The sequence below is a fragment of the Anomalospiza imberbis genome, chromosome 14, assembly GCF_031753505.1.
Source record: "Anomalospiza imberbis isolate Cuckoo-Finch-1a 21T00152 chromosome 14, ASM3175350v1, whole genome shotgun sequence".
Classification (NCBI taxonomy): domain Eukaryota; kingdom Metazoa; phylum Chordata; class Aves; order Passeriformes; family Viduidae; genus Anomalospiza; species Anomalospiza imberbis.
In genome coordinates this window covers 120,580-146,470 of record NC_089694.1, presented here as the reverse complement: position 1 = coordinate 146,470, position 25,891 = coordinate 120,580, and the positions used below count along the sequence as shown (strand labels likewise).

The following is a 25,891-nucleotide window of genomic DNA, read 5'->3' as shown; positions in this document are numbered from 1 at the left end:
CAAGAGAGGGCAGGGGAGGAAAACCAGCTGTGCTGGATCAGACAAGGCTCATCTGCCAAAAATAGCGTAGGAATGCAAGCAGAAAACCCAGCTATTTTAACCATACTTTAAGCAGCGTATGGCATCAGTGTTCCGTGCTGGACTAGGCATAAAATAGGACACTGTCATGATGCGATATAAATGATACACTTCCCTGCCAAACTGTCAAAGGCAGTTTTACATTTGTTTCTAGGTTGCTGCAGATATTTATAAAAGCTTTGGAAGATTGGGGGGGGGGGGGGGGGCAGGGAGAGTCATAAAATCTACAGTAATGGAGTCATTTCCATGCGACTGTGGCTGATGACTTGAATAAATGAAGTCTGGACTCAGGATTTATGCCCTCCCATTCAGAAGGAATCAGGGGAAGAATATCTCACACTGGCAGCCAGCCACGCCCCTGGCCTGTGAGTCACCAAGAGCAAGCCAAAACCACTCCTGCTCAAATAGCAGGACGCTTCAGAGAGAAAAACCCACTCTGTTGGCAGAGTGGGTTTTACATGGGGAGGAATTTTGCAGTTGCCACAGCCCAGAAAGCTGGGAATTCACCATGCAGTTGTCGGGCAGTTGTGTAATGAGCAGGACAAGAGAGAAAATGGACTCACTGACAGCACACAAGGTTTATTATGGATGATGTCCATCTCTGGAGCATGGACTGGCTAGATTGGTGTGTGAGTATGGCATGGCTGGGTTTTGTAAGGCAGCAGCACCTGGCAGTCATAGTCATGGACCTGATACTCACTGTGCAAGGGTTAGGAGAGAGACAAAGCAAGTCCCTTCCCCAAGAGCTCACAGTTTGTGTTGCTTCAGGTCCAGTCTAAGGATGAGGTATTTTCCTATTGAAATAAAAATCCTCTGAGGAGAATAAAAGCCCAGCTGAGTTCCTGTAACTCCTACCAAACTTCCCCTTCAGAATGAGTTTTCCACGCTGACATTCAGACTGGAGGAGAATGGAGGAAAAGCTGCCTTGCAGTTTGTCTTTTCTGATTTCTGCACACATTCTATGGCTGTATCACCCTCTCCTCCTGCAGTGTTTTCAAGGCAGAACTCCAAACGTGGTCCCCGGACTTGCACACACAGCACAGGGATTCCTGCAGACTACTCTGTTCTGCTTTCAAGGTCCATGAACACATGTGGTCCCCACTGCAGGTGGAAAGCTGCAGCACTGGAATGCAGAAATGTCCTAAAATCCGAAAAGAAGTTACAAGACCAATCTTAAAAGTCCTTCAAAGTTTACTGAAATGATAATATCTGTTATTGTGTCTTTTGAGCACCATGAGGCACAGAAAGGAGGTGATCTGAGTGCTGTCCTAGAGTGTGGTGTGGGGTACAGTAGCAGTGAGGTACTGGGAATTAGTGGGTGGCTTGTATCCCATGTTTTTACACCTCTGCAGCATCCAACAGGATTCTGGGGTTCAGCGCTGCCAGATTCTGCCAGAGCTGGAACTGCTCTTAGCAACAAGGCTACTGACTCAGTCTCTGCATAGTTAGGACCAGGAAACCTTTTACCCTCTGGCAATTTTTTTGGTATTAATATAGAAACAAATCACTAATTACAAAAACAGATGTGTCAGAGCAGCAGCATAGCCTCCAGCATCAGATGGGGAGAAAAACAAGCCTAGAGACTGGTTTGCAAAGCAAGGAGCTCTGAGTGTGTGAAGGAGGCAGCTCCAGGAGCTGCTGGGATGATCTGAGCCTTTCCATGGGCAGTTCATCTCCTGGGGATGACACTCCTGTCCTTCTTTGGCATGGTTTGAATCCTTCTCTCACATGACTAATGGCAACGGTCCGTGAACAGCAATCAAAGTAGTGCCTAGCCTCTTTCAGCTGGATGATGAACCCAGAAGGACTCCTCTAAATAGAGAAGCCGATTGTGTTGACCAACTGTTCAGCATTCCTCCCCGCTCAGCGGGATAGCCCACACTGCAGCTGCAGAAGTGACCTAAGAGCACTCACTGGAGAGCTAAACTTTGACACACCTTCAACATCTGATCCCAGAAACACCCCCTGTGGGAAATCACAGTATTGAGTACTATTCTACTTTTCTAGAGTTTTAAGGGGGATTTCAAAGAAATACTGCAATTAGATGTGTGGCTGCAGAGCTTGCACAACCTAGGAGTGCCTTGGGATGCAATTAAACTTCTTCCATGATGGAAAGGTTATCCCTGCCCAGAAAGCCACCCTCACTGCTGACTGGGAGTACCCACACTGCAGATGCCATGCACTTGCTGTCTTGCTGTCATAGATGTTCTTTGAACTGTTGGGACCTGTTCCTGTTCTATTTACAGGCTTTACTCTTTGTTTTACTGTGATGTGGAGGGATGGTGGACAGCTGAGTAAAACTCAGATGTTGTTTTGTTTCCCCAGATCAGCTGTCAAAAGGGCCATGTTCACATCTGTCCTCTCTTAACTCCGCGGCTGGAGACCCCCAGAGTGATTCCAACGGCACAGCTTCCCAGTCAGCAAGGGTGTTACGGAGGCAGTCCAAGCCTGTGGTACCCTTTATTTAATGTGTAATCGTGGGTTTGATGGCCTTGGGGGTAGAGGAGTATGATTGGTATCTCTGGGTCAACACCAAAGGTTTTCTCCCCTGATCTCCATCGTGGGTTTGCTGTCTCAGCTAGAGTGAGTCCTGCAGCTTCTCCAAACTGCAGGGTTTCTCTGTGTGACATGAGAAGAGTGATTCTTATCTGCCACCCATTGCACTGGAAAACTAAATTAATGCTTGGGAGGGACCTTGTGGTCCTCTGAATGGAGCGTTTACACAACAGCAACATATTATTGGTTGTTATACAGAGCAATTCTGAGAAAACAGCTGTCACAACAGGGAAGAACAATGGCTTGTCCTAGTTGTTTCTGCTTTTTTTGACTATTTACTGATGTTTTTCCATGTTTCTTTCCTTAGGAGATGACCGAGAATGGCAGTCACCAGCTGGTGGTAAAGGCCAGGTTCAATTTTAAGCAGACCAATGAGGATGAACTCTCTGTTAACAAAGGAGACATTATTTATGTCACTCGAGTTGAAGAAGGGGGCTGGTGGGAAGGCACCTTGAATGGAAAAACAGGCTGGTTCCCAAGCAACTACGTCAGAGAAATCAAATCTACCGGTAAACAAATTGCTTCAAGGGCTGATTGAATGACAGTGGCATAATGCAGTGAGGACCCTCGTGCCTTTGGGAAATTGCTGCTATTTATTAAGGACTGTTAGTGTACTTCAGGCAGCTGGGCTAATGGAAGGATGAACGGAAGGGTAAAGCGCAGTGTTTCGGATTAATTGCTTGAAAGCTGCTTCACCCTCTTCCCAGCACATTGTGCCTTTCTCTTGCTCCCCCCAAGCCCCAGCAGCATGGAAGCAGGGATATTGTCAGAGGATGAGGACAGAGATGGATGTGGGTCCCCTTTGTCCCAGATAGCTGTCAGGTCATTCCAGTGTCTGAGCTCAGAACTAGCTTTTTGTTAGAGACCTTGGTCAGGCAACGTATTTGTGTTTGATCCTGGCTTTTCAGGCATCAGTGGAATGGATGCTCACCATCACAGTGTGGAATCTGACAAAAACTGCATGGCCACAGGGCATTGTCAATGTTTTGGTCCAAAAGTGATGGTTGATTTCACAGAGTACATTTTTCCCCAGATGCTTCTGCTGCAATATTGAGAAAGTAAGAGAGGGGATGATCTGTCTGATGACATCTGTCTTTATTGAGCTTTGTCTTGAGTGTCCTTAACATTTTCTGCAATGTGGGTGTACCCAGACATAGGGTGGTGATGATGTGAAGCCCCTGGCCAACTGCCCTGTGGCATTACACATCCATTCAAGCAGCTCACCCCTGTCCAGACCTTTGTGTGAGATTAAACTGTTTTTTTGCAAAATGCAACTTGACTCCTTAGTGTGCCTTGAGCACTTACCATAGACAGAGACCAATTGTGTGCTTGGTGCTGGTTCTGTGGCTCAGGATCTGCTCTGGCCTCAAACACTGAGATGCCAGCAGGGGTCTGTGAAGTAGCTGCAACATGTGCAGCCCCTGTTAGACACCCTTTCTTCTACTCTTGCAAAAATAAAGCAAAGGAGGGGGAAAAATTTTCACTATAGAGTGCTCAGAATTAGGTTGGTTTTTATTTGATTCTAAATGAAAAAGACATTGTTAGGATATCTCATCTCCCACTGTTTCCCTCTGGGAAATGATGTCTGAACTGGAGCAGGAAGTTGTAGCAGGGATTGAAGGCTTGTCTGGCACAACTCGGGAATCACTAATTAACTCAGTGAGGGGAGAAGACAGATGTTTTAAACAAAGGAGAGCAAACTTGAGTCCTAAAGGGAAAATCAGATGGGAGCTGCATGACATGAAGTGCCAGTTTCCCATAGTTCCTGATGGAAGAGCCCGTGACATTTTTCTGTCTGCAGAGCTTTTCCCTCCAGATCCTCTCTCAGCACCATCTCATGTGGCAGGAGGGTTCATTGCCCTGGTGTCTGCGTGCTCAGGAGATGTGTCTATATTGCAAGTGAGGAGGGAGGGACCATCAGTAAACCCTCGCTGCCCCAGGAGCACTGCTGGGGCTGCAGCCAGCAGGGAGCTGCTTTTCCCACCTGCACAGTGTAAGACTTCAGACAAACTCTGAATGGAGTTACTTGTTTTTCAGCAGTGTTGTACCTCTGCTGTGTCCTACATCCCCTTTGGGAGGAAATACTCTGTGGTTCTGTGAAATAACTGTGGAGCTGAGCTCCTCTGAGCCTTTAGCTGGAAGTGACAGGAAGCACTAAAAGGACAATATTTAGACAGTACATAAAGAGACTAAATTTATCAATTTCAAGTTTCTCCCCTGCTATCAGTGTGAAAGTAATTGCCTTGTGTGAGAGATTGCAGGGAGCCAGGAGAGCCTGGCTGCTCCACGTGGCACAGAGCTCTTTCAGTATGTGCAGTGTGGCTGGGACTGGGGCAGCCTTGCACTGCCTGCCTGTCCCTGTCCAGAGGGAGGATGGAGTTGCTGGGAAAGCCATGCTGCTGGAAGGGAAGGGGCTTCCTCAGTGAAGGAAAATTGGAGCAGGGTTTTGTCCGTGTGTGTGTGTTTGCACATATGTACAGAGCTGGAGGCATCCACAGGGATTTATCAAATGCAGAATGAGAATTGATTTCCAGAGTTTTGTGAGGTTTTCATTTAAACTACTTTCATTTAGAGAAGGATTTTGCATCACAAGTGACTGTGGGGGTAGGATTGATTGGGGTTGGCTTCAAGTGCCTTGTGAATCACCTGGAAAAAAACATAGTATCTGTCATTTCTGACAGACACTCAGTTTTAAAACCGAATTAGTGGGCCAGGTGAAGCATCACTGTAGTTCCAGTATTGACTGGGCTGCTGCCATGGATTTTGGAGCAAACCTGGACGTTGGCTGGCAGAGGCTGCATGAAGCTTCTGGTGTGACTCGCTTGGCCACTGTCAGTGTCATGCATGCCACTGGTTTTATCCTAGTTTTCTTTGAAATGGGGAAACAAACCCTGCAATTGAAGTTTTGTGGTCAGAGGGGTGAAGTTGTATTTGCTGGACATAATGTGACAGTGTGTCTTTTCCTGATGGAATAATGAGAACTGTGCACTGTAATTTGTTCATGTTTTTTTTCTTTTTTTTTTTTTACAGATAAACCACTCTCTCCTAAAGCATTAAAAGGGCTAGAAAACACTCAGCTGACAAAGAATTATTACCCTGTGGTAAGTTTTAAAGTGCTTATCATACCTTTTAATAAGTACCATGTTATTAATCTTCTGAAGTAGTTCCTTCCCTTAAAAATAATTGATGCAATTTGTAACAACTGGGGATGTGACTCTGTGTTTAAATGCAGCTGTTCCCATTCCCTTGATTCAAGGCCATTGAGACAATAAACCACGAAGGGAAGTGGCTGCAAGGTGTCAAAAGTAGTGACTTGAAGTAGACCACTGAGATGATTAAGGAGAGGTGGCAGCTTCCAGATCAAGTAGCTTTCAGATCAAGCAGGGAGAGAAGGCACAGTATTTCCTGTTGATAAAGATGGGAGATAATGTCATGGTGTAAGCAAGCGAAATCAGGGCTCCGGCCCCTTTCTTGGCTTTGGCTGGAGATGTTACACCCCATGGTGCCTGTCCTATGCCTCTGCCAGCAGCTGCAGCCCTCAGAGAACGGGCAGCTGTCACAGGTCATGGCCCTCACAGCTTTGTAACTGCTTTGGGCCTGGCTTTGGAGCAGCCTGCCAGGCAATGAATTGCTGCTGCAGAAGGGTTGGGGAAACATCCCTTCCTTTACATATTGCTTCCAAAGCAAGGAGGTCTGGTAAAGTCGGGACAGCTACCACAGCCCCCTGTGTCCAGGCTGTGGTGTAAGAGTGAAGATGCCTCATATGAGTATTGTTGGCTCTCAGTGCTGGAGCTGAATCCTGCTCATCAGTATGTCTAAATATATATCAAGCAGAGCAGAAGCAGTATGTCCAGGGAGCTGGAAACCACCTCCACCATCTCCAGAGCTTATCCACACTGAGAAACTGGTGTGCTGACTGGGAGTGTGCAGGCACTGTGTTTGTCTGCTGTGCAGCCAGAGACAAACCAGCTGCTGAGATGGGTTAGCAGATCATTACATCTCTGAAGTGGCAAATGAGGTGTGCCTTGCTTGATCTGCCACAGAAACCATCCTTGGTGCAGCTTTTAACACCTGCTTTCCAGGCCTCCCCAAGTTTGCTAAGTAAAATCTCAATATTTGACCACCAGGACTTCCCTGAGTGTTCTGGGTTCTGCACTAAGAAATGTAATTTCTGGACTTAAAATACACTTCCATGCTTTTCCAGACTTGGAAGCTGATGTCATGTTCTTTTGACTAATTTGCTAGTACAAAGATCTTTTCAGTGTTCTGTCTCTCACCCTAGGTGTTGCAAAATATTCTGGAAACAGAACGAGATTATGCGAAGGAACTACAGTCACTTCTGGGAACTTACTTAAGACCCCTGCAGTCTTACGATAAGTAAGATATAAGGGCATCTGAGGTGGAGAGAGCACTGGGGAGCCTTGGGGTGTCATGGACAGAGGGCACATGTTTAGACATTGTCCAGTCAGGAGAGATGGGAGAGTCGTATTTAAAGCCTCTGTATTTCTGTCACTTCTCCCTTCCCAAAATCTTCACGTGGGAAAATTTTTTGTGCTCTCAGCCTTGTAGGCCTAAATGAGGGTGTTATGACTCTTAGGATGACAGAAACAGGCACATTAGCTTTGGAAACACCCAACCTCACTCAAGGAACAAAGAAGCCCCTACATGCTGGACCTTCCTCCCATAGGGAAACCCATGGCAGGAATCCCTGAAGACAAAACTCTCTTCTGTGCACACACCTTCCTCCCCACCTCTGTCTGAAATCACATCTGTCTATGTATATTAGACAGCTAAAGATCTGAGAAGATTTGTGGGATTAAGTGATTAAAATCCAATTAAGGTAATCCTTGCAAGCAGATTTCTTCCCTAGGAGACTGTGGTCTGTAGCTCATAGATCATGAATTTTGTGTTCTGTCCGATGCTGTATCTGGGAAAGGAGAAATTTTGGTTTCTTTTTGGAAGGGCTGTTGATGAATAAAAATGGGATGCTCCTGAAAGCAGCTTTTCTTTGATGATGACTGGTGATGTGGCTCTTGCAGGCTCAGCACCGGGGACATTGCAGCACTGCTAGGAAACATGGAAGAAATCTCAGCTTTTCAGCAAACACTGAACCAAGCCTTGGAAGAAGTTGCAAAGTAAGTTTGTGTCATAGCACTGAGGTTGTTAAACTTTTTAACTGTAGCCAGAAACAATAGAAAGGCATGTTCATTAATGTTTCTCCTGACTACTGTCTTAGACTTGTTAAATATAGAAGAAAATAACAGGACTGAGAAAAGGTTGCAGGCAGTGCTTTGGCAGGAGGAAAGACAGAAGGAACTCTGACATTGCTGGTGTTAAGGCATCTGCTGAATGAGTGTCACTAGACCTGACACAAAAGTGTGCCTAACCCAAGATGCAGGCATATGCAGGGTGGGAGATCTGGCAGGCATGAAGATGGGAATTGCCAGAGAGCAAAGAGCAAATTATTAGAGGTGATAATTTCCTGCAGGGAAGCTGACAGACATGATTAGCCTTAGCTAAGGACTGAAAAGAGATGGGGAAAGACTGAATATTGAGAATATATTCAGGCTGTGGCTTCTCCTTCTTTCTCTGTCTTTTCATATTCGTGGGCTGTCCAGAGAGTGGTACCGCCCTACCCTCTCACTGCCCTTAGTTCCAGCACATCCTCATCCTCATCATCCCAGCTGTAGCTCTGCTGGTGAGACATATCAGGTTGAGTCAAAGGTTGTCTGAGGCTGATAATGGATTGTGATGCTGTCTGTACCACAGGAACCCAGACCCACCTGAGGATCCCCTCTTCCTCCTCCCCAGGTGGCAGGTGTGGATATTTTGCTGAGTGCTACAGTTATGAGGTGACCTGGGAACATCCCTGAGCAGTGGGTAGTTCCTGGGCAGGTCCCTGAGAGTGCTGTAGCTGCAGGGTGCAGACCCAGAGGCTTAACATGGCTGGTGTGTTGGTGTCTCTAGGCTCCCTGACAACCAGCAGCGTGTGGGAGGCTGTTTCATGAACCTGATGCCCCAGTTCCGCTCCCTGTACCTGACATACTGTGCTAACCACCCTTCAGCAGTGAATGTCCTCACACAGCACAGGTGAGTGATGGAGAAAGAGATTCAGACTCCTTTAAAAAGTTAACTTTTGTTATTAATACTTGGCCTGGCATGGCTGTTGACCTATGTTTTGACAATAGGTCAGGAGTATTTCCTGCTGCTGGGACTTCGAGCTTTTCAGCAGGGCCTTTCAGCTTCAGCATGGTTACAACTCACACCGCTCATGTTCAGAGCTGATCTCACAGGTCCTTTTTGCACAGGACTCCCACCACGGGTCAAACAGGCAGCCTCAACTCTGGCAGTAGGATCTTCTGTGACTGTTACTTGCTAAACAGCCCAGATGCTGTTTCAGACCCACTGCTCAAGTGCTCACACACTGACAAATGGGAGGGAGTTCCCCTGTGGCACCACGGTGGGGAGCACATCACTGCAGAAGGAGAATGGTCATCAAGTCACCCAGTTTATTCACTGAGCTTCTATTCAACCAAACGGTTGATTTTCAGGGTCATTGGTAGATCACATTAATAACATTTTTCTTCAGTGTGACCCACATGAGTAGATACTTGAATTTGTGTGATGTCCTGCTCAAGAGTGTGCCAAGCCAAGATGCTACCTCTCTGTCATCCCTAATGCAGGTTAGCTGTCTTCCCTGCAAGGGAAATCCAGGACCACATCCATAGTGTTTAAGTCTTCCCATTCTGCAATGGGAACTCACAATGTATTTACTTACCTGCTGAAATCCAGCTTTAATTCAGTGTAACAACAAGCCTGGCTCCAGCAAATGACTCATTAATGTGATTCCTCAGTCTGATCTCTTTTCCTAAATCAACGAAAGAATCAGCTTTGGCAAATGTGCTGACACACAGAAACCATGCTCTCTGGAGCAATGTACATGCAAACACCTCCATCACAGCTTCCAGCAGGGTCCCAGTGCATTACTGCAGCCTCCAGCACATCACCAGTTTATGCAGCCCCTGCCCCTGCCTCCTCCCCATCCATCTGATACCTGACCCTGTGCCACCTTGCTGTGCTGGGGGACCAGCTGCTGGCACCCATGGAGCTGTGCATTCCAACACCTGTGGCCACACGACATCCTCTCCTGCTTTCCAGAGGAGAAAGGTCTTGTTTGGGTAGAAGCCCCCTGCCTGTTCCATGGTGTGGGTGGGGGGTGCTCAGAGGGGAGTTTGTGCTGCCTTTAAGGAGGCCCAGCTCAGAGTAGAGCCCTGGCCATCAGGAGAGCATTGATAAAACACAGCCCTCAGCTCCTTGTTGGTTTTTTTTTGTTGTTGTTTTTGAGAGCCCTCCTTGTTTTTCTTTTTTTCTTTTTCTTTTTTTTTTTTTTTTTTTTTTTTTTTTGTTGTTGTCTCCTTTTATAGTGATGAGCTGGAGAAGTTCATGGAGAGCCAAGGTGCATCCAGCCCAGGCATTCTCATCCTGACCACAAGCCTCAGCAAGCCCTTCCTGAGGCTGGATAAATACGTGACACTGCTGCAGGAGCTGGAGCGGCACATGGAGGTAGCTGGGGTGTGGGGCTGCTGGGCAGGCTCTGCCCCTTGATGCTGCCAGAGCTGCTCCCTGAGCTTCAAGAGACACCTCTGCCTCTTGGTATTTGAGCATCATGGCTAAAAGTATTTACCACACCTTCAAGGAGATGTCCCACATCCCCCAGACATTATCCACCTTTCAGATTAAGAGTGAGAAACTGGTGGAAGAGTCTGAGAAATGTTGTGGAAACACATTGCCTGCTCTTCACCCCAGCCCTTCCTCAAAGATGGGCCATTTCCAGCACAAGTAAAAGCAGAGTCTAGGGTCGGGCTACAGCTGCTGTTTATTTTCACAGCCAAGAATAAATCTGTGTTTTTGTTATCATTTGATGAGATTCCTAAGCCTGGCCACTCCTGTGGCTCGAAGGTACATTCCCACCCCTCGCCCCAGGGTTGTGCTCCTGGGTGGAGGCAGAGCTGCAGAGACAGATATGGATCTGGCAGCCACCACAGACACAGGGGTGGAGAGCAAGCCCCTGGGAGCAGGGAGAGCAGCCAGGGGCACAGAGACTTCCTTGGCAAGAAGCAAGTGTGCTTCAGGACATTTTTTGCCCCAGGCCCCAGGGAGATCTCTGCTACTGGAGCTCTGCTACTCACTGCTGGTGCACTCTAGCTGCAGGAAGGCAAAACTTAGGGGTGGTGCAAGGAGCTGAAGAAAACAAAAGTAACAGTATGTTTTTAAGCAAGTTTCCTTTTTCTCCTCATCCAGTTTTAATTACCAGTTAACTCAGCACATTTATCTATAACCTACAATCAAGCCAAAGGATTAAAACTTCTATGCTTGAGCCAGGGATATTCCTGCATAGGAGAGGGCATGAGAGCCTGCAGGGTAGACACACTCCAGACCTACCAGTTCCCTTTCAGCTGGCTGAGCTGAGCTGCAGGGACTGAGCTGAGCCTGGCTGCAGCCACAATGCCCATGCAGGGATAAAGTGCTCTTTGCAGGATATGCATTGTTCTCTTTGCCTGCTCCTTGCAGGCGGTTCAGCAATGGGTTTGGGGACACACATGTCACCTATTTGTCTTGGTTTCTAAGCTGAGTGTGGGAGTTTTGTTGCATGAATCAGTAGGCCTGAGGTTTAAGCTGTGATGCTGTGGGATGAGGATGGCTGTATGCAGTGTGGATGGACACCACAGCATTCCCTGCACTGCTGCAAAGCTGCTGAGGAGGTAGGTGTGTTCAGGGCAGCCACTCGTCCCACATTCCAGATGAGCAATGCCAGGCTACAGGGGAAGCTCCATCACAACCTAGACACCTTATGATTTGCTTGGCATGAGGACTTGGTGGTGAGGAACAGGGCCTTAGATCCAAGAGAACATTCTGGAGAGTACTAGCATACAGCTGGGGTCACAGATAAGGGGCACCGTTCTGCTTTTACTTGGCCCAAGAGCTCTCTGCTCAGACATGCCCTCCCTTAAAGCCAGAGGTGAAGCCCCCACCTTGATGGTGGTGGATTTCCACCCTTGATGGGGCAGTGGCTGGAATATCTGGCACTGCAATGGAAGTTTCCTTCCTGAAGGTGCACTCTGCACCACTGCCTGTTTTCATTGATTTTTCTTTGCAAGTCAGATTTGTTCTAAGTCCAGTCATACCTACTTTTGCTCTGGCCCCTTCACACTCATTAAATTGGTATCAGTAAATTGCATAGCTGTCTTTTGCCATGCCCTGTTGAAGTGGATGGTGGGGAAGATACCTCCTCCTGAAGCCCATAGGATCTCCTATCCTCAGCCCTGAGTGTACTGGAACAGTGGGTGATGCTCAGGGTGGGTTAATGCTGAGGGTGCGTGCTGCTGCTGCTGATGGCTGAGAAATTTGCTCTCCCTTCACTAGGAGGCGCATGCAGATCATGAAGATGTTTTGAAAGCCATCACATCCTTCAAGTCCCTTGTGGTAGGTGGCAATTCTTAAAATAGAGCCCTCCATTTCAGGTCTGCATATCATGAAGAATGAGTCAAGCCTGACATTTGTCTACTCATTAGGAAAAAAGGTCTTTTGGAATGGAAAACATGGGTTACAAAGAAACTTTATTTCACATTTCAAGCCTAGAGCTGCTCCTCTGGCTGTGGCAAGTACATGTTGGCTCTATGGTGCCAGAGCAGAGATGGTGGATCTCCAAGTTTCTCCTCTATTACTGAAAGCCACGTGTGGACCGTGGTGGCAGCAGAGTCCCTTTCATGTTCTGTTGCCTCCAATCTCTTAATCACTTTCCTCCTGAAACTAGACCAACCACTTGCTCATTGAGCGAGGTTAGCATGGCTGTGACTGACCCAAGTGTTGGTGCCAATGGGAAGTTCCCCTCTGAGCCCATGGAGTAACTCTTGGTTTTGCTGAGGTTTGCTCCACGGGCAGCAGGAGGCTTGGCCCACATTCCAGTAATTTGTGGCTCCAGGTGCCATGGCCATCGGTGGGGAACAGAGAGAATGGGTGAGTCAGAGATAACAAACCCATTTCTGTGAACTCTGTCACCTGCACCCCTCAAAGTCCTGCTGCACTGAGATGAAATAGAGGCGGAAAAGCCATCCAGATGCACAAAGCTTTTACCTGGAAAAGCTTTTTATGGAAAAAAGCTCTAGTCTCTTTTGCTTTGTAGCCACAGAGAACCTTTCACTATAACCACTCCAGATATGGTCCAGCTTCCTTCCTTTAGCACAACAGATGTCACCCGTTTGTGACAGATGCAAGTGTTTAGCAGTGCAGATAAAAGATGGGGAAGAGAAAGTTCATAGAAAACAGGAAAGGGTAATCATGTTACATTTACTTAGAAACTCAGCACTCTTTCCATTTATTCTGGAAGCTAATAGGGGAATAACTCATTTAAATTACAAGGTGTCATTAATCTTTAGGAAATCTCGTAAGCGCTGGATGGTTTTACTTGAAATGTGTACTTGGGTGATGAGTAATTTAATGTCATTATGACACAACTAAAGAGGTTCAGTGTGAATTTGAGGTTAGACAAACAGAGATGCCCCCTGTGATGGGTATGTGATCCTGTTATAGGACCAGGAAGGCTCCCAAGCAAAGGCAGGGAGGGACCAAGGAGCCACTGTGATTCACAGCGGTGCCTCTGCACAGACTGTGATGAACTCCTGTGGATTATATTTGCATTTTTATCCTGGGAACATTGTGGATTTGGACACTTAGGGAGCCATCGAAACATATAATAGTTGTAGAACCAGAGTAAACCCCAGTTTGGTTCAAATGTGTGTGGTTTCAAACTAGACTCAATGCAGCTTCTCTCTTTGGAGAGCTGAATAGTCAGTGAATTGGAAAGGAGGAAAATCTCTGTCAGAAAAAGGAGTTTGGAAAAAGACAAGCAGTTGGTGAAAATAGCCCTGGTTTATCTTTGCAGCATTTTTCCTTGTTGGCAGAGGCATCAGTTAAAGAAAGTATTGCTTGAATTTGCAGGACTCTTTGTTCAGACAGCATAGTCCTCTCTTGCTGAGAGCTGATGAGATACTGGTCACTCCCTAGAGCTTCTCCAGTCCCCAGCAGCCCAGCAGTGGTGCAGTCTTTTCAATAACAGTACTTTCAGAAGATCCTTTTTTGTGCTAATCTACAGCGCCACCTAATCCTGCTTTTGGGTTCCCAGATTTTGATTAGAAAATATCCACCCATCTGACTTGTGGGGACTTTGCAATGCTGCAAGTTCAACTCTGCTGTTTGGACAAAATGGGCAAAATCCCTCTAAGCAGTAGCAAAATTAGAGACATTTAACTGTGCAGCTGTCTTGGTTTGGAAATTGTGACCCTGAACTCTCAGAGATAGGGCTGGTTTGGAAAGAAAAGTTTGCTCAGTGCAGTTTGCAATTTCCTTGACATTTGAATGTAATCATTACTTCTTAGATCACTGGGATGTGATTTTTTTAACAGACTTTATGTAATGGAGCCAAAGCAGGCTTTCCTGGTCACTGACATGACCATCCCATAGCCCACAGGGCTGTGTGAGTTGTTGCTGGTGAAACTGGGATGGTTTGGGTTGGCTTCTGCCCTTCAGCTAACAAAGCTCTGCTGTGATTCCCAGTCACAATGCCAGGAGCTGAGGAAGAGGAAACAACTTGAGCTGCAAATCCTTTCTGAATCCATCCAGCGCTGGGAAGGAGAGGACATAAAAATGATGGGAAACGTCATCTACATGTCCCAGGTCATGGTGCAGTCTGGGGGAAGTGAGGTGAGTGTGGTGTTCCTTCTGCTGGCTGTAGACCTCATGTCTGAATACCCACTTGCTCCCAGGGTAAGTGATGTGAGGCAGTAGTTCCTCTCCTTCCAGGCCACAAACTGATGACAAATAATGCTGATAAATAATTTTACTTTGGGAAGAGCTGTACAACGGGACTGTGCACATCTTTGGAGTGAATCAGGCACCCTGTAAGCTTAGCTTCAGGCCTTTGGTGACCCACTTTTCAAGAGAAGTATCTCAGTGTCATATAGCACATTAATTTCCCCCTTTCTCCCCTGTGACTTACTCTGAGAAATGAGAGTGACTAGAAAATGTTCTATGCGCATCACAGGGGCTGCTCTGATGCCCCACCCCAGAGCTGATTGTGTTTTGGAACTAACTGGAGTGATTCTTGTCCTGCTAGTCCTAACTCATCACACCAGTGCCTGACACAGACCTTCCTCAGGGGTGCTAAAGCCATAGTGCTGCATGCTCAGAGTGGGAAAGTACCTGTTAGCACTGAATTGCTTGCTGTTGCAATTTTTCCCTGGGAAAGGAAGACCTGTAAAGTAAACCCATGCAGCATCTAGTTCCAAAAGTCTTTCTTGTTTGGGATGTGGGATGCTGGGGAGAATAAAGCCTTCTGAGCCACTCCGCAATGATTGGAAGAGGATTAGCAGGATGCAGGCAAAAATCTCTGCAGGGAAAATTGGTACATAAATGAGATGCTGTAAAGAAAATAAAAAAAGCCAGAATAGTTGGTTTGGGGGTGTTCTCACAGGCTGTGATTCTAGCTGCAACAGGTTCAGTTTCTTAGAGGCAGATGCTTGTGATGCATTGCAGACTGGACTAACTTAAATCCTTATCCCCCCAGGAGAAAGAGGAGCGGTATTTCTTGTTATTTTCCAATGTTTTGCTGATGCTGTCTGCAAGCCCACGGATGAGTGGGTTCATCTATCAGGTAGGCCTGCTGAGTTTGAAGTTGCAAGGCGTTTGGTGTAAAAAAGCAAAACAGATAGTTCTTATCAAGTTCAAGTCCTCTGCATCCTTTGAACTCTCTGTTGTGCTGCAAACACCCCAGGCTGGGAATGGGGACTTGGCTTTACCATGTGCCAGGATAGTCAATGCCTTTGTCCTGATAATTGGTTAAGCAGCATTTGGTAAGTGAATGCTGTGAAATTAAAAAAAAAAAAAACAACCTCAAAACCTGTTGTTCTACCTGCTGTTTCTGAGAGTGGGGTGTGTGTGTAAGGTGTCCTGACCCAGCTGTAGGGTTTTGACCAGCCAGCTGGCTCTCAGTTTTGTGACATCTCTGGAAAATACTTATAAAACCCACTGCAAAGAGCATGAATATGCCATTCCATGAGGTACTACATATAAATCTGCATTTCTTGTGTTTTACCATTTTCCATACCATCCAATGGCTGTTGAGAGCTTGGCTTTTCTCCAGCTGTCTGAAACCATCAATACTGCCAGGAAAAGGATGCTCTTGTTTTGATGTGTCATTTGTCATAGCAAGGGAAATGAGAAAGATTTGGGAAATATTTGGCTGGGTTTTCTGACTTGACCCACTGGTGGGAGTAAGGTGAGCAGGCAGTTCGGCATGCAAATCAGAGGGATGGGGAAAGCTTTCAGAAAAAGCCAGGGGAAATTGATCCTTCTGACTTGACTGTAAAAAAGGTTTGCACTGAATGAAGGGAAAGGGCGGCAGATGAGCTGGGGATGACTCAGTTGTCATGGGAGCCTCATCTCCAGGGTTTGACCTAGTTGTGCAGGGAAATCTAGTTCCATACATTAAAGGAGACTCTCCATGCAGTCTGAAGCCTTCACAAATTAATTTTAAATGGCGATTTCCAAAGAGAAAGGAATCAGCAGAAACAAGCAGAACAACACCTGCAGACACTGACTGCTCTTCAATTATCCCAGGGAAAGCTGCCTTTGACAGGAATGATGCTGACAAAGCTGGAAGATGCCGAAGGGAATGAGCACATGTTTGAAATCACAGGTCAGTGGGGCCCTCTGCCTGGGGCAGTCCTCCCAGTGCAAGCCACTCTTGCCACTGGAAGTACTGGTCCTCCTTCCACTAACCCCCTGCCATGATCTTCCTCCTGCTCTTTTACCATGTGTTGTCTGAGTTTCTAAGCACCTCTGTCCTGCTTGAGGCAATATCCTTCAAATGCCCTGGAGCTCTGCCTCTGGCTGCCTTTGGAGACCATAGTGTTTTGTATGGGACAAATCTCTCGCCCCAGGAGCACTGCTCTGCACTGGTGTGCCCTGTCTGCATCCAGTAGCCATCCCTTGTACTCTGAGTACCTCATTTATTGACAGATACATGGTTCCGGTCATGAGGGAGCTTTCATCCCATTTTCCCCTTCAATTTTTCTCATTACTTGTAGGTATACACAGTCATTTCATTCCCAGTGCCGGGACTGCAGTGCAGCTGTTTGTGCTGGTGGTATTTGGTGTCAGGATCCTGTTAATCATGGAAATATTGTGTTTAATGACCTTCAACATTATATAATCCTCACACATTCATCTCACCAGCTCCCTTAGCATTTCTTGCAGCTCCCACACTGTCAGTGGTTTCCTGGAGCAGAATGGGGAGTCACATCATCATTGTAGATGAGATGCTTAGGGATGTGGTTTAGTGGTGCACCTTGCAGTGCTGGGTTAATGGCTGGACTTGATGATCTTAGATGTCTTTTCCAGCCTTAATGATTCTTAATGATTAATGCTTCTATCTTTGCCCTGGCTTTTTTGGAGCCACTGGACTGTGCAAACTGAGGAGCCATTTCCTGCTGTGCTGAGCTGATCTCACCCTGTGTTTCCTCCTACCACTTGCTCTACCACTTGCTAAAGACAGTTATTTAACCCTCTGCCACAGGGAACACGATGGAGCGGATCACTGTGTCCTGCAGCACCAGCCAGGACTTGCACGAATGGCTTGACCACTTGCAAAGGCTGACCAAAGGGACTTGCAGCACTGTCTCCAAAACACAGTCCTGGAGCCCTCATTCGGTAAGTGTCACCTCCTGGCCTCTGCTGCCTGGGTTCCTCACTGCTGCCTGAGCTCTCTGTTTCAGCAGCACCCTGACTCAGAGGTAACATGACAGCTGTAAGACACGTCTTGCCCTTTGCTTTGTAACCATGTTGTGCTTGTACTATTTTGCATGTATCCTGCCCTGTTTTTGTTGCAACTTAGGTGTCTCAGTATCTCAACACTTGTCCATCCCCCTGCACTTCTCTGCCTTGTTTGGTGATTAACAGTCTTGGTTTGCTTCTCATCTATTTTCTCAGACATTTAGTTCAGCTGGGCAGATCCGTGGGCCTCTGGAACCCCCCAAAATCCTCAAGCCCTGGAGCTTGAGCTGCCTCCGTCCTGCTCCTCCACTCAGACCTTCAGCAGCACTGAGTTACAAAGAGGTAATAATCCCACCTGCCTATCCAGGACCCTGATTTCACACAGTCCCTAGACCTTGTGTCCAAGTTTCGTATCCCACAGCAAGGGCACAGAAATGTAGATCCTTGGGGATGGTGAGAGAAATTACTCTGCCACTTTGGCCCCAGTCCTGTCATGGATGTAGGTCACTGTCCTGGGCTTTGTGCTACATGGGACTTATGAGTACCTGTGTTTGCAGGCTGGATGTTAGCTGTTGGCTGCCATAGCCAGCACTCTCAGCTGCTGGATTTCACCAGTCCCACACCTGGGTGTCCCACTGAGCCCTGTCTTTTGGAAGTGCCATGGTGGAACTGCCTCCTCTCCTCCTTCCTGCCTTGGTCTGAGCTGTGGACAGGGGCCTGCTCCCTGTTGGAATGTGTTCCAGCTCCAGCTGTGGCAGCAGCTCAGTGGTACAGGATTGAGAAGCAATAGTGCACCACGAGGAAGAGGCAAAATGCCTGCCCATGTTTCCTGTGTCTTCCACCCTGTTTTGGTGGCTGGAGCAGGATGTGGGGCTTGACCCTCCTTTGCCACCCACCCAAGTGTTACACAACCAGGTCCTGCTGGGAGGCAACAGCAAGGGATGGCTTCACCTGCAGGAATCCCAGCCTGGGAGCTGGGAGTTGGTGTGGGAAAACCCAAAATACAGCCTAGCTCTGTTGTCACCCTGCGCCACAACTGTAGTGCTCTCCTTCCCTACCTCATGTTAAATTTCTGGAATTACCAGTATCTCAGGTAATGTTCCTCTTATTGAGTGAGCACTCTGGGTCTGAGTCAGCTGCCTTTCTTGGTACAGCAGCCCTGAGAGTGTTTCTGCCCCAATAGGGATGGTGACAGGGAGGGGGCTTGGATCCCTTCAGCCCTCCCAGCACTTAGGGATGGAGAGTCTGGCAGCTGGCAGAACTGTGGGTCTGCTGCTCCAGGTAGAGGTTTTAAGTAGCCTCATTGCATCTTGTTGCATTTGTTTCTTAGAATTTGTAAAGACATTTCAGTTTGGGAATTAAATTGTTTAAATACCAGCTGAACAGACTGAAAATGACCCATAATCTTTGCATGTTCCAAATTCCTAATGGAGGCTAAACCATTTCTTGCTTGTGTGGTGAATTAAAAATTTAGCTAGAGACTTGAGGTAAAAGAGAAATTTTTCTGTGAGAAAAACAACAGATTGAGTGATATCATTAATACCATGGTCCTTTGCAGTTTCTTGTTCCCTGCCACTCATAGCAGGAATTAAACTCTCTGTGTCGAAAGCGGGGAAGAGGTTTTTGCCACAGAGGCCTAGCCCACAGTGAGTCCCAAGAGATAGGATGCTGGATGGTATCTTGCACGATGTCATAGGACCAAAAATGTGGCTTCTATGGGAACAGGCTGTGCTGACCATGTCGGTAGAAACCCAAAGGCCACCATGTCCAGCAGATTTGGGCAGGCACAGCCTGGTACTCAGTCAGTCCTGCCTGGGCCTGGGGAGAGACACATGGACAAAAGCCTGTGATGACAGGTGGGGAATAAGTTTGGTTGCTGGCCCAAGCAGATCCACGTCTGTCTCATCTCTCTCTCTGGGATGCTTAATCCCTAAACAGAATCCCTATTTCAATGTATTTTAGGTTTTTTTAATTTAAAGTAGAGCACAAAATAAACAATGCTGACAGCTCCATGCAAGCACCTTCCTATAATGAAGATATAAGGAAGGAATACAAATTTGAAAGGGTACTTGTGGGGAAGCGAGTGGGACAGTTTGGTTAAATGAGCTGAGATTTTTAGACATCCAGTGTTACTTTACTTGTCTTCTCATAGTGTATGATGGGATGGCATAGTCTTGTACACTTCCTTGTACCCAGCTCAGGAAACCTCAGACCCTGCTTGTGTATGGCACCTCACTCTTGTTATTTCCATTGAAATTGGGTATTTTTCCTGTTCTGTTTCCAGTAATCATTTGAAATGACAGAACAGGTAAGTTCTGTGGGTAAAGTGCTGTGTCTGGATTCAGTTTAGCAAAGGGAAAATGATTTACAGATTGTTTCTTCTACTACTTTTTTTTTCTTTTTTTTTTTTTTTTTTAACTGGCTGCTTTGCATTAGGGGAAGGCTTTATAACATCAGGGTTCAGGACTTTGCTGGGCAGACCTGCAGGAGAGCCTTGTGGCTCCCTGGATCAAGCACCCCAGGGATGGGATCCAGGGATGGAATCCTCCATGGGATGTGCAGGGAGGTCTCCATCCCTGCCAGTGAAGCAGGGAGGTGTTGCAGTGCTGATGCCTGACATGGTCAGGTCTTCAGTGTGGATGGAAGGTCCCCTTTGAGAAGATGGAGTCCCAGGAGATTGTCACCAGGTTGGGCAGAGTGTCCTGACATCCTGACGAGGCTGGGTTGAGGCTCCTAGGGTTGGTGTTGAGTGCAGGCCCTGAGCGCTTCCTGGGACTTGGATGGAGCCAGGCACATGGGGCTCCTGCAGTTGTAAGCACCAGTTTAGGCAACCAACATCCACAGATACCCACTACTAATCAAGGAGGCATGTTCTCTGTGTTTAGAGTGTATTAATGCCCACTCATCGTGCATCTCACATGTAAATTTTCGGTTTTGCATGACACGGTGCTCCTTTGCATGTTGATAGTGCTTTAAAACCAGTACAGAGGGTGTGCTGCATTAATCTCAGGACTAACACTGAAATGTGGTTTAGAATTGTAGATTTAATGGACTTGGTGATAAAAATCATCAGTCTCTCACACTCATCTTCTCTTTCTTTGCATATTCATTGTAGAGGATGTCTTATATCTTAAAGGTAAGGGTAGATACATCTCTTTGGCTTGTCGTGGCACAGAATGCTTGTTCCTGTTAATGCTTCTTGTGCTTGCATGACCCTAATTTTGCCTCGTATCAGTAAGTTATTATCAGAGTCACTAGCAGCTGGCAAATATATTTTAAGATAACTCTCAGAAATTATTTAGTGTTATGGTACTTAAATCTCCTGGCATGCCTCTTCTCCTTTAAATCCTTATCCCATGTAACCTACTAATACTCTAATTGTCTCCAAATCAGCAAGACTTTTAACTGAGTGAAGGAGATAAAAATGTGTGTTTCTTACTCATGGAGTCATAGCAAACACTAACTTTATGTGTGTTTGTTTTTTCTCTGTGTATATTTTTGTGTGGGATTTATACTCTCAAATTGTGGGCATTTAGAAGCAGAGCTATTTGCCAACTCTTTTATATTAGAAATTAAGTCAATAGAATAAACCACATTTTAGGATTTTCTAGCACAGACCACAGAGTTCATAAGCAACTAAAAGTGCTATGAATGTATTTGAATTCTTTGGCTAAAGGATTTTAAAGAAGAGTTGAATTTACTAGAGGAGCCTGTCCTCGCCCAAACCTGCAAGTGTAATTCCCACTGCTATTCCAGGGAGCAGTGGGCCACAACTGGTACATGTGAAGGGCAAAAACTATAATTTTCCCCAACTTTGTCACTGTCTGCTTTGTAGCTTTCTAAAGTGTTGTGTGTAGCATGGGTAGCTGCACCCATCTGTGCTGCTCCACTGTTCCAGCTGCCTTTGGTTCTGGTTAAACACAAGAGTCTATTTCTCTGTAGGATTCCAGCAAAAGTCCAAAAACAATGAAGAAGTTTCTTCCAAAAAGGAAAACTGAGAGAAAACCATCTGATGAAGAGTTTGTTATTCGGAAAAGTAAGTGTTGCCCAGAGATGCTTTGGCTGTCCCAACCCTGGAAGTGTTCAAGGCTAGGTTGGATGGGGCTTGGAGCAACCTGGTCTGGTGGAATGTGTCCCTGCTCATGGCAGGGATTGGGACTAGATGATCTTTAACCCCAACCATTCGGTGATGCTATTTTCCTTTCATTTCTGGAGATTTCTGTGTTCTCAGTGATCTCCATGGGACTTTGAAAACATCCTTTCTTGCAGTGCAGGATGTGACAGGATGCTCTCGCTCTGAGCCTATATGCTCCTGAGCATGGGAGACTTCTGGAAGTGCACTGGTCCTCAGCCTCTGACAGATTCCTCCTCCCCTCCCAGTTATGACTGCCAGACATGCCATCACCCTCCTTGTGATTGCTAGCACAAGGTCATGGGTTGTGGGTGGTCTTATTCTGTGTATGAATCCAAGGAACTACTTCCAAGTAGTTAAAAATTGCATTAAACTGCACATCAAATATATCTGACAGCTGGGACAAACCCTTACCTGGCCATGCCAGCACGTCCTAGAGCAGTGTCCATGGGGAATTAGGAAACAAAAAGGTCCCTATCCTGACAGGGGTGTTCACCTGCAAAGAGGGGTGTCCTGAGAGCTCCCTAGAGCCCACTTGGGGCACATCTTGGGGGCTTTACACCAAAGGCCATGGTCATCATAGTCAAGCCATGGTCATGCTGCCATGCACAGCTCCACTATTAGCTCTCTCCCTTGAGAAGATGGCACTGAGCAGAGGCTGAAAATTAACACTTCATGTTTCCAAGTCCTGCTCTGGTGCTTCTGTACCAGATCTCCCACACTAGGGCTGCTTTGCCTGCCCATCTCCCGGTGCTGCCTGCACCCAAAGTAGGGCATCACCCCCTGAGTTTTGCCAAGATGAGCAACTAGAAATAAGTTTTCACACCATTTGGTCATGGTGCTTGATGCCACAAAGCCCAGAAAAATGTAAAGGACCACAAAACAGATTGGCCAACATCCCAGAGGCAGTCAGCCAAAGAAACAGCATGATCTCTTAAGGGGCTTGAGAAGAAAAGACTGGGAGAGACAAGGCCAGAGTGCCTTGTTTTTTGTGCATGCTGTTGTTTGCAATGTTTTACAGGTACTGCTGCTCTGGAGGAGGATGCTCAGATCCTGAAGGTGATTGAGGCATACTGTACTGGGGCAGGCTTCCAGCAAGCTCTCAGCTCAGGTGGGCACACAAACACATTATTTAGCTCCTACTCTGCCCACAGCACTGATAACCCCTTTGGGAAAAAACAGATGTTGCATCATACAGCAACGAGACTCATGCTAGGAAACTGTAGCATTCAATCTTCAAGATAAGGAAGCTTCATCTGCCTAGTGGTTTAGTTGCCATTGTTTTTCTTCTAAACACAGAGAATGAAGCAGGTAGGAGGGCAGATGAGACACTGCTATTTCACCAGTGATTACCTGATGATAATCTCAGGTTGCTTATAGCTTTAGAAAGGAAGCATGAATATTATCTCTCAATCAGCTGCATGTTTAAGAACAACCTGCTTTCATAAGAACCTATCTAACATCTTCACCTCTGGAAATATAATTATTTATCATTGCTGGTGAGATGTCAGCCAATTAAATCTCTGAACTTTAATAATGGTACATAGAAAAAAGGGAGGCCATGGTTCTTTGGGGAGCTCTTGACCCTAGTCGAATGGTTTCATTTATAAGTCATGATGTAACTTTAGGTGTAATGAGTACTCTTGAAAATTTTCCACTTGCTGCTGTAGCTCTGGGTTAGTGGGATGTAGCTGACATCTCCAGCCTGCCCCAGGCTGATGGAGCAGGAAGAATGAGAGCTTCTGTCTCTGATATAGCATGGGCACCAGGGAAGATTACCTCTTTTCCTCCCTCATGAATATTTCTTGTACACAGGCTCCCGTAAAGACTCCATCCCCCAAGTCCTTCTTCCTGAGGAAGAGAAAATCATCATAGAGGAGACACGAAGCAATGGACAGACGGTCACGGAGGAAAAGTAAGTGCGGCTGCTCTCCACTTGCAGATAGATCCCTGTGTCATTTTTTGGAAGGGCATTAAAAACCAATGCCCTCTCCCTCTCTGCCCCCACCGAGGAGCAGGCCTGGTGTCATTGACTAATGCCTTAGTTCTGGCAAAGAACCACCAGACAATTTCAACTGCTATTTTGTCCCTTTTAAGGACAGGACCACCCTCCCACCTGCCCTGACATGGCTGTATCCTTCTGGGAGTCTGGATCCCCATTTTATGGCTTATGCAGATGTAGGATAATGGGGTCAGTGAGGACAGAACCGAACAAGTGGCTCTTATTTTTTTAACTACTGATGTACTGGGCTGTTGCTGCCCCTCAGGGGCCTGCCTGGCACCTGCCCGTGAGTGCTCCCAGCCTATTCTGTAATTTGTGCATCTGAGTGACTGTATTGAGCCTCTCTCTTTCCAACCCAGTCAGTGTGTTCCTTTCACATTTGATTTTTTGCAGCACAACCTCAAGGAATCAAGGCTGCTTCACAAAAGGTACTCAGGCATTTCCACCTTTAAAGTCGTTGTTATTTATTGCCATAGCATAAACAAGGAAGCCAAAGCCACAGACTTTTGCTGATAACTCAAAGCACAGCAAAGTATCAAGGTTTGAGAAAAGAGCCCTGAGTTTTGGACCAGTGGCCTATAAATGCTCCTGGGCTGTGTTTCCAGAGTCCCCTCCCAGGCAGCAGCCTGATGCTTGGGAAGCAGAATCTGGCTGCAACTTTCCTGTCAGCCCCTCCCATACTATCACTGTTTTCCTGCACGCCAACTCTAATTTCTTTTTTCTTTAATTTATTTTTTCAGAAGCCTTGTTGACACAGTTTATGCACTGAAAGATGAAGTCAAAGAGCTGAAGCAGGTAATTTGAGTGGGATTGTTTGTTCTGGGAGTTGAGTGACAGCCAACCAATCTGTGCTGGGTCACGTTCAGCTGGTCGGTGCCAGGAAAAGTCTTGCTGATCCTGGTCCAATCCTGCAAATTCCTGGATGAGCATTACTTTTTTTCTGGTTTACCTCCCTGGATCACAGAATCATGAATCTTTAAGCTTGGAAAAGACCTCTGGGATCATGGAGTCCAACCATCAACCCAGCACCACCACTATGTTCACCACTAAAGCATGTCCTGAAGTGGCATACCCACACATTCTGTGAACACTGCCAGGAATGGTGACTCCACCACTTCCCTGGGCAGACTGTTCCAGTGTTTGACAACCCTTTACATGAAGAAACTTTTCCTAATATCCAACATAAACCTTCCCTGTCGCAGCTGGAGACCACTTCCTCTCATCCTCCATGCTTGAGTGCTAGAGAAAGCAAGAGGGAAGGAGTAGTTGGTCTTTGTGGTAACATGAAACTTTCCTCCTATTCCAAAAGCTCTTTCATCCTGCCCGCTCATTTTATAGGGGTCTGGTGGGCACCAGTTCTTGTAGGCTCAGAGGAAATATGTCCTCTTTCCTCCTGTCCCAAGTCTGGAGGTGGGAGAAACCATCAGAAGAGAAAATGGTTCTTCAACCCAGGATAAAATTAGGTTTCCAGGAGGATGTTTCTGTCTGCCCAAAGTCAGGGAACTTCTGTCAGGTCTGTGAGGTAGTAAGGGTCTGTTTGGGTTACTTGTGCTCTGATCCACTTATGTTCTTCATCCTCACAAACTCCTATCAAATGTCTCTGTTATTCAATCACCTCTGAGGCATCGGGCAGAAGATGCATGCAAGTACCTCACTGCATAAAGTGCATGGGCATAACTGCATCTTTATGCCTTTGTTTTTCACGTTGCAGGAAAACAAAAGGATGAAACAGTGTTTGGAGGAAGAGCTTAAATCCAGAAAGGACTTGGAGAAGCTGGTGAGAAGGCTGCTGAAACAGACAGATGAGTGTGGCAGGGAGGACACCGGGCGCAAGTCATCCCTGATCGCCTGAATTCATGGAGAGGCTGCTGGCAGTGGTGTGTGACCTCAGGTGTATTTTTGGGAAGTGGAACTGGGTCCTTTGCCTCTTCTTGCTCCTTATTTTGTTGGTTTGGGGTATTTTGTTACCAAAAAAAAAAAAAAACCCAACAAAAAAGTCATAGAGAAAAAAATAGTTTTTCTTCCATTCAGTAAGGAAATAAAGCAGAAACAATCAATCACAACTGAACCAGTAAGCAAGCAGTCCACGATTCACAATTCATCTGCAGCAACTAATACCTCATTGTACCTGCTACTGGGAGCAAATACAAACTCTGCTAGTGATTGTTGCTCACAAAAGCTTGGGCAGCAATTTCCTAGAAGAAGCTTAAGCACTTTTTAATGCTTTCATTCTTTCCAAAAGCACCAGTACCTATTTATTGAATGAAAATGTTACTGAGGTGGCATTGAGCAGA

At 46.5% G+C, this 25,891-nt stretch overlaps 1 protein-coding gene across 6 annotated transcripts in view; it reads left to right on the top strand.

Annotated features, from left to right (window-relative positions):
- ARHGEF6 (Rac/Cdc42 guanine nucleotide exchange factor 6) overlaps positions 1 to 25,660 on the top strand; it is a 36,800-nt gene extending 11,140 nt beyond the window's left edge. For 5 of the 6 annotated variants that reach the window (XM_068204519.1, XM_068204521.1, XM_068204522.1 and 2 more), the window contains 19 exons: positions 2,404 to 2,531; positions 2,942 to 3,143; positions 5,665 to 5,735; positions 6,917 to 7,011; positions 7,674 to 7,769; positions 8,602 to 8,724; positions 10,059 to 10,197; positions 12,058 to 12,117; positions 14,248 to 14,394; positions 15,257 to 15,343; positions 16,309 to 16,387; positions 17,267 to 17,400; positions 17,680 to 17,805; positions 20,579 to 20,599; positions 21,406 to 21,499; positions 22,617 to 22,706; positions 23,411 to 23,510; positions 24,338 to 24,392; positions 25,309 to 25,660. In XM_068204519.1, the coding sequence (XP_068060620.1) occupies positions 2,404 to 2,531; positions 2,942 to 3,143; positions 5,665 to 5,735; positions 6,917 to 7,011; positions 7,674 to 7,769; positions 8,602 to 8,724; positions 10,059 to 10,197; positions 12,058 to 12,117; positions 14,248 to 14,394; positions 15,257 to 15,343; positions 16,309 to 16,387; positions 17,267 to 17,400; positions 17,680 to 17,805; positions 20,579 to 20,599; positions 21,406 to 21,499; positions 22,617 to 22,706; positions 23,411 to 23,510; positions 24,338 to 24,392; positions 25,309 to 25,449 (1,988 nt within the window). In that variant the 3' untranslated portion in view covers positions 25,450 to 25,660. The remainder of the gene's footprint in view (positions 1 to 2,403; positions 2,532 to 2,941; positions 3,144 to 5,664; positions 5,736 to 6,916; positions 7,012 to 7,673; positions 7,770 to 8,601; positions 8,725 to 10,058; positions 10,198 to 12,057; positions 12,118 to 14,247; positions 14,395 to 15,256; positions 15,344 to 16,308; positions 16,388 to 17,266; positions 17,401 to 17,679; positions 17,806 to 20,578; positions 20,600 to 21,405; positions 21,500 to 22,616; positions 22,707 to 23,410; positions 23,511 to 24,337; positions 24,393 to 25,308) is intronic. The other variant, XM_068204520.1, reaches the window with a different exon arrangement.
- Positions 25,661 to 25,891: the final 231 nt, after the last annotated feature.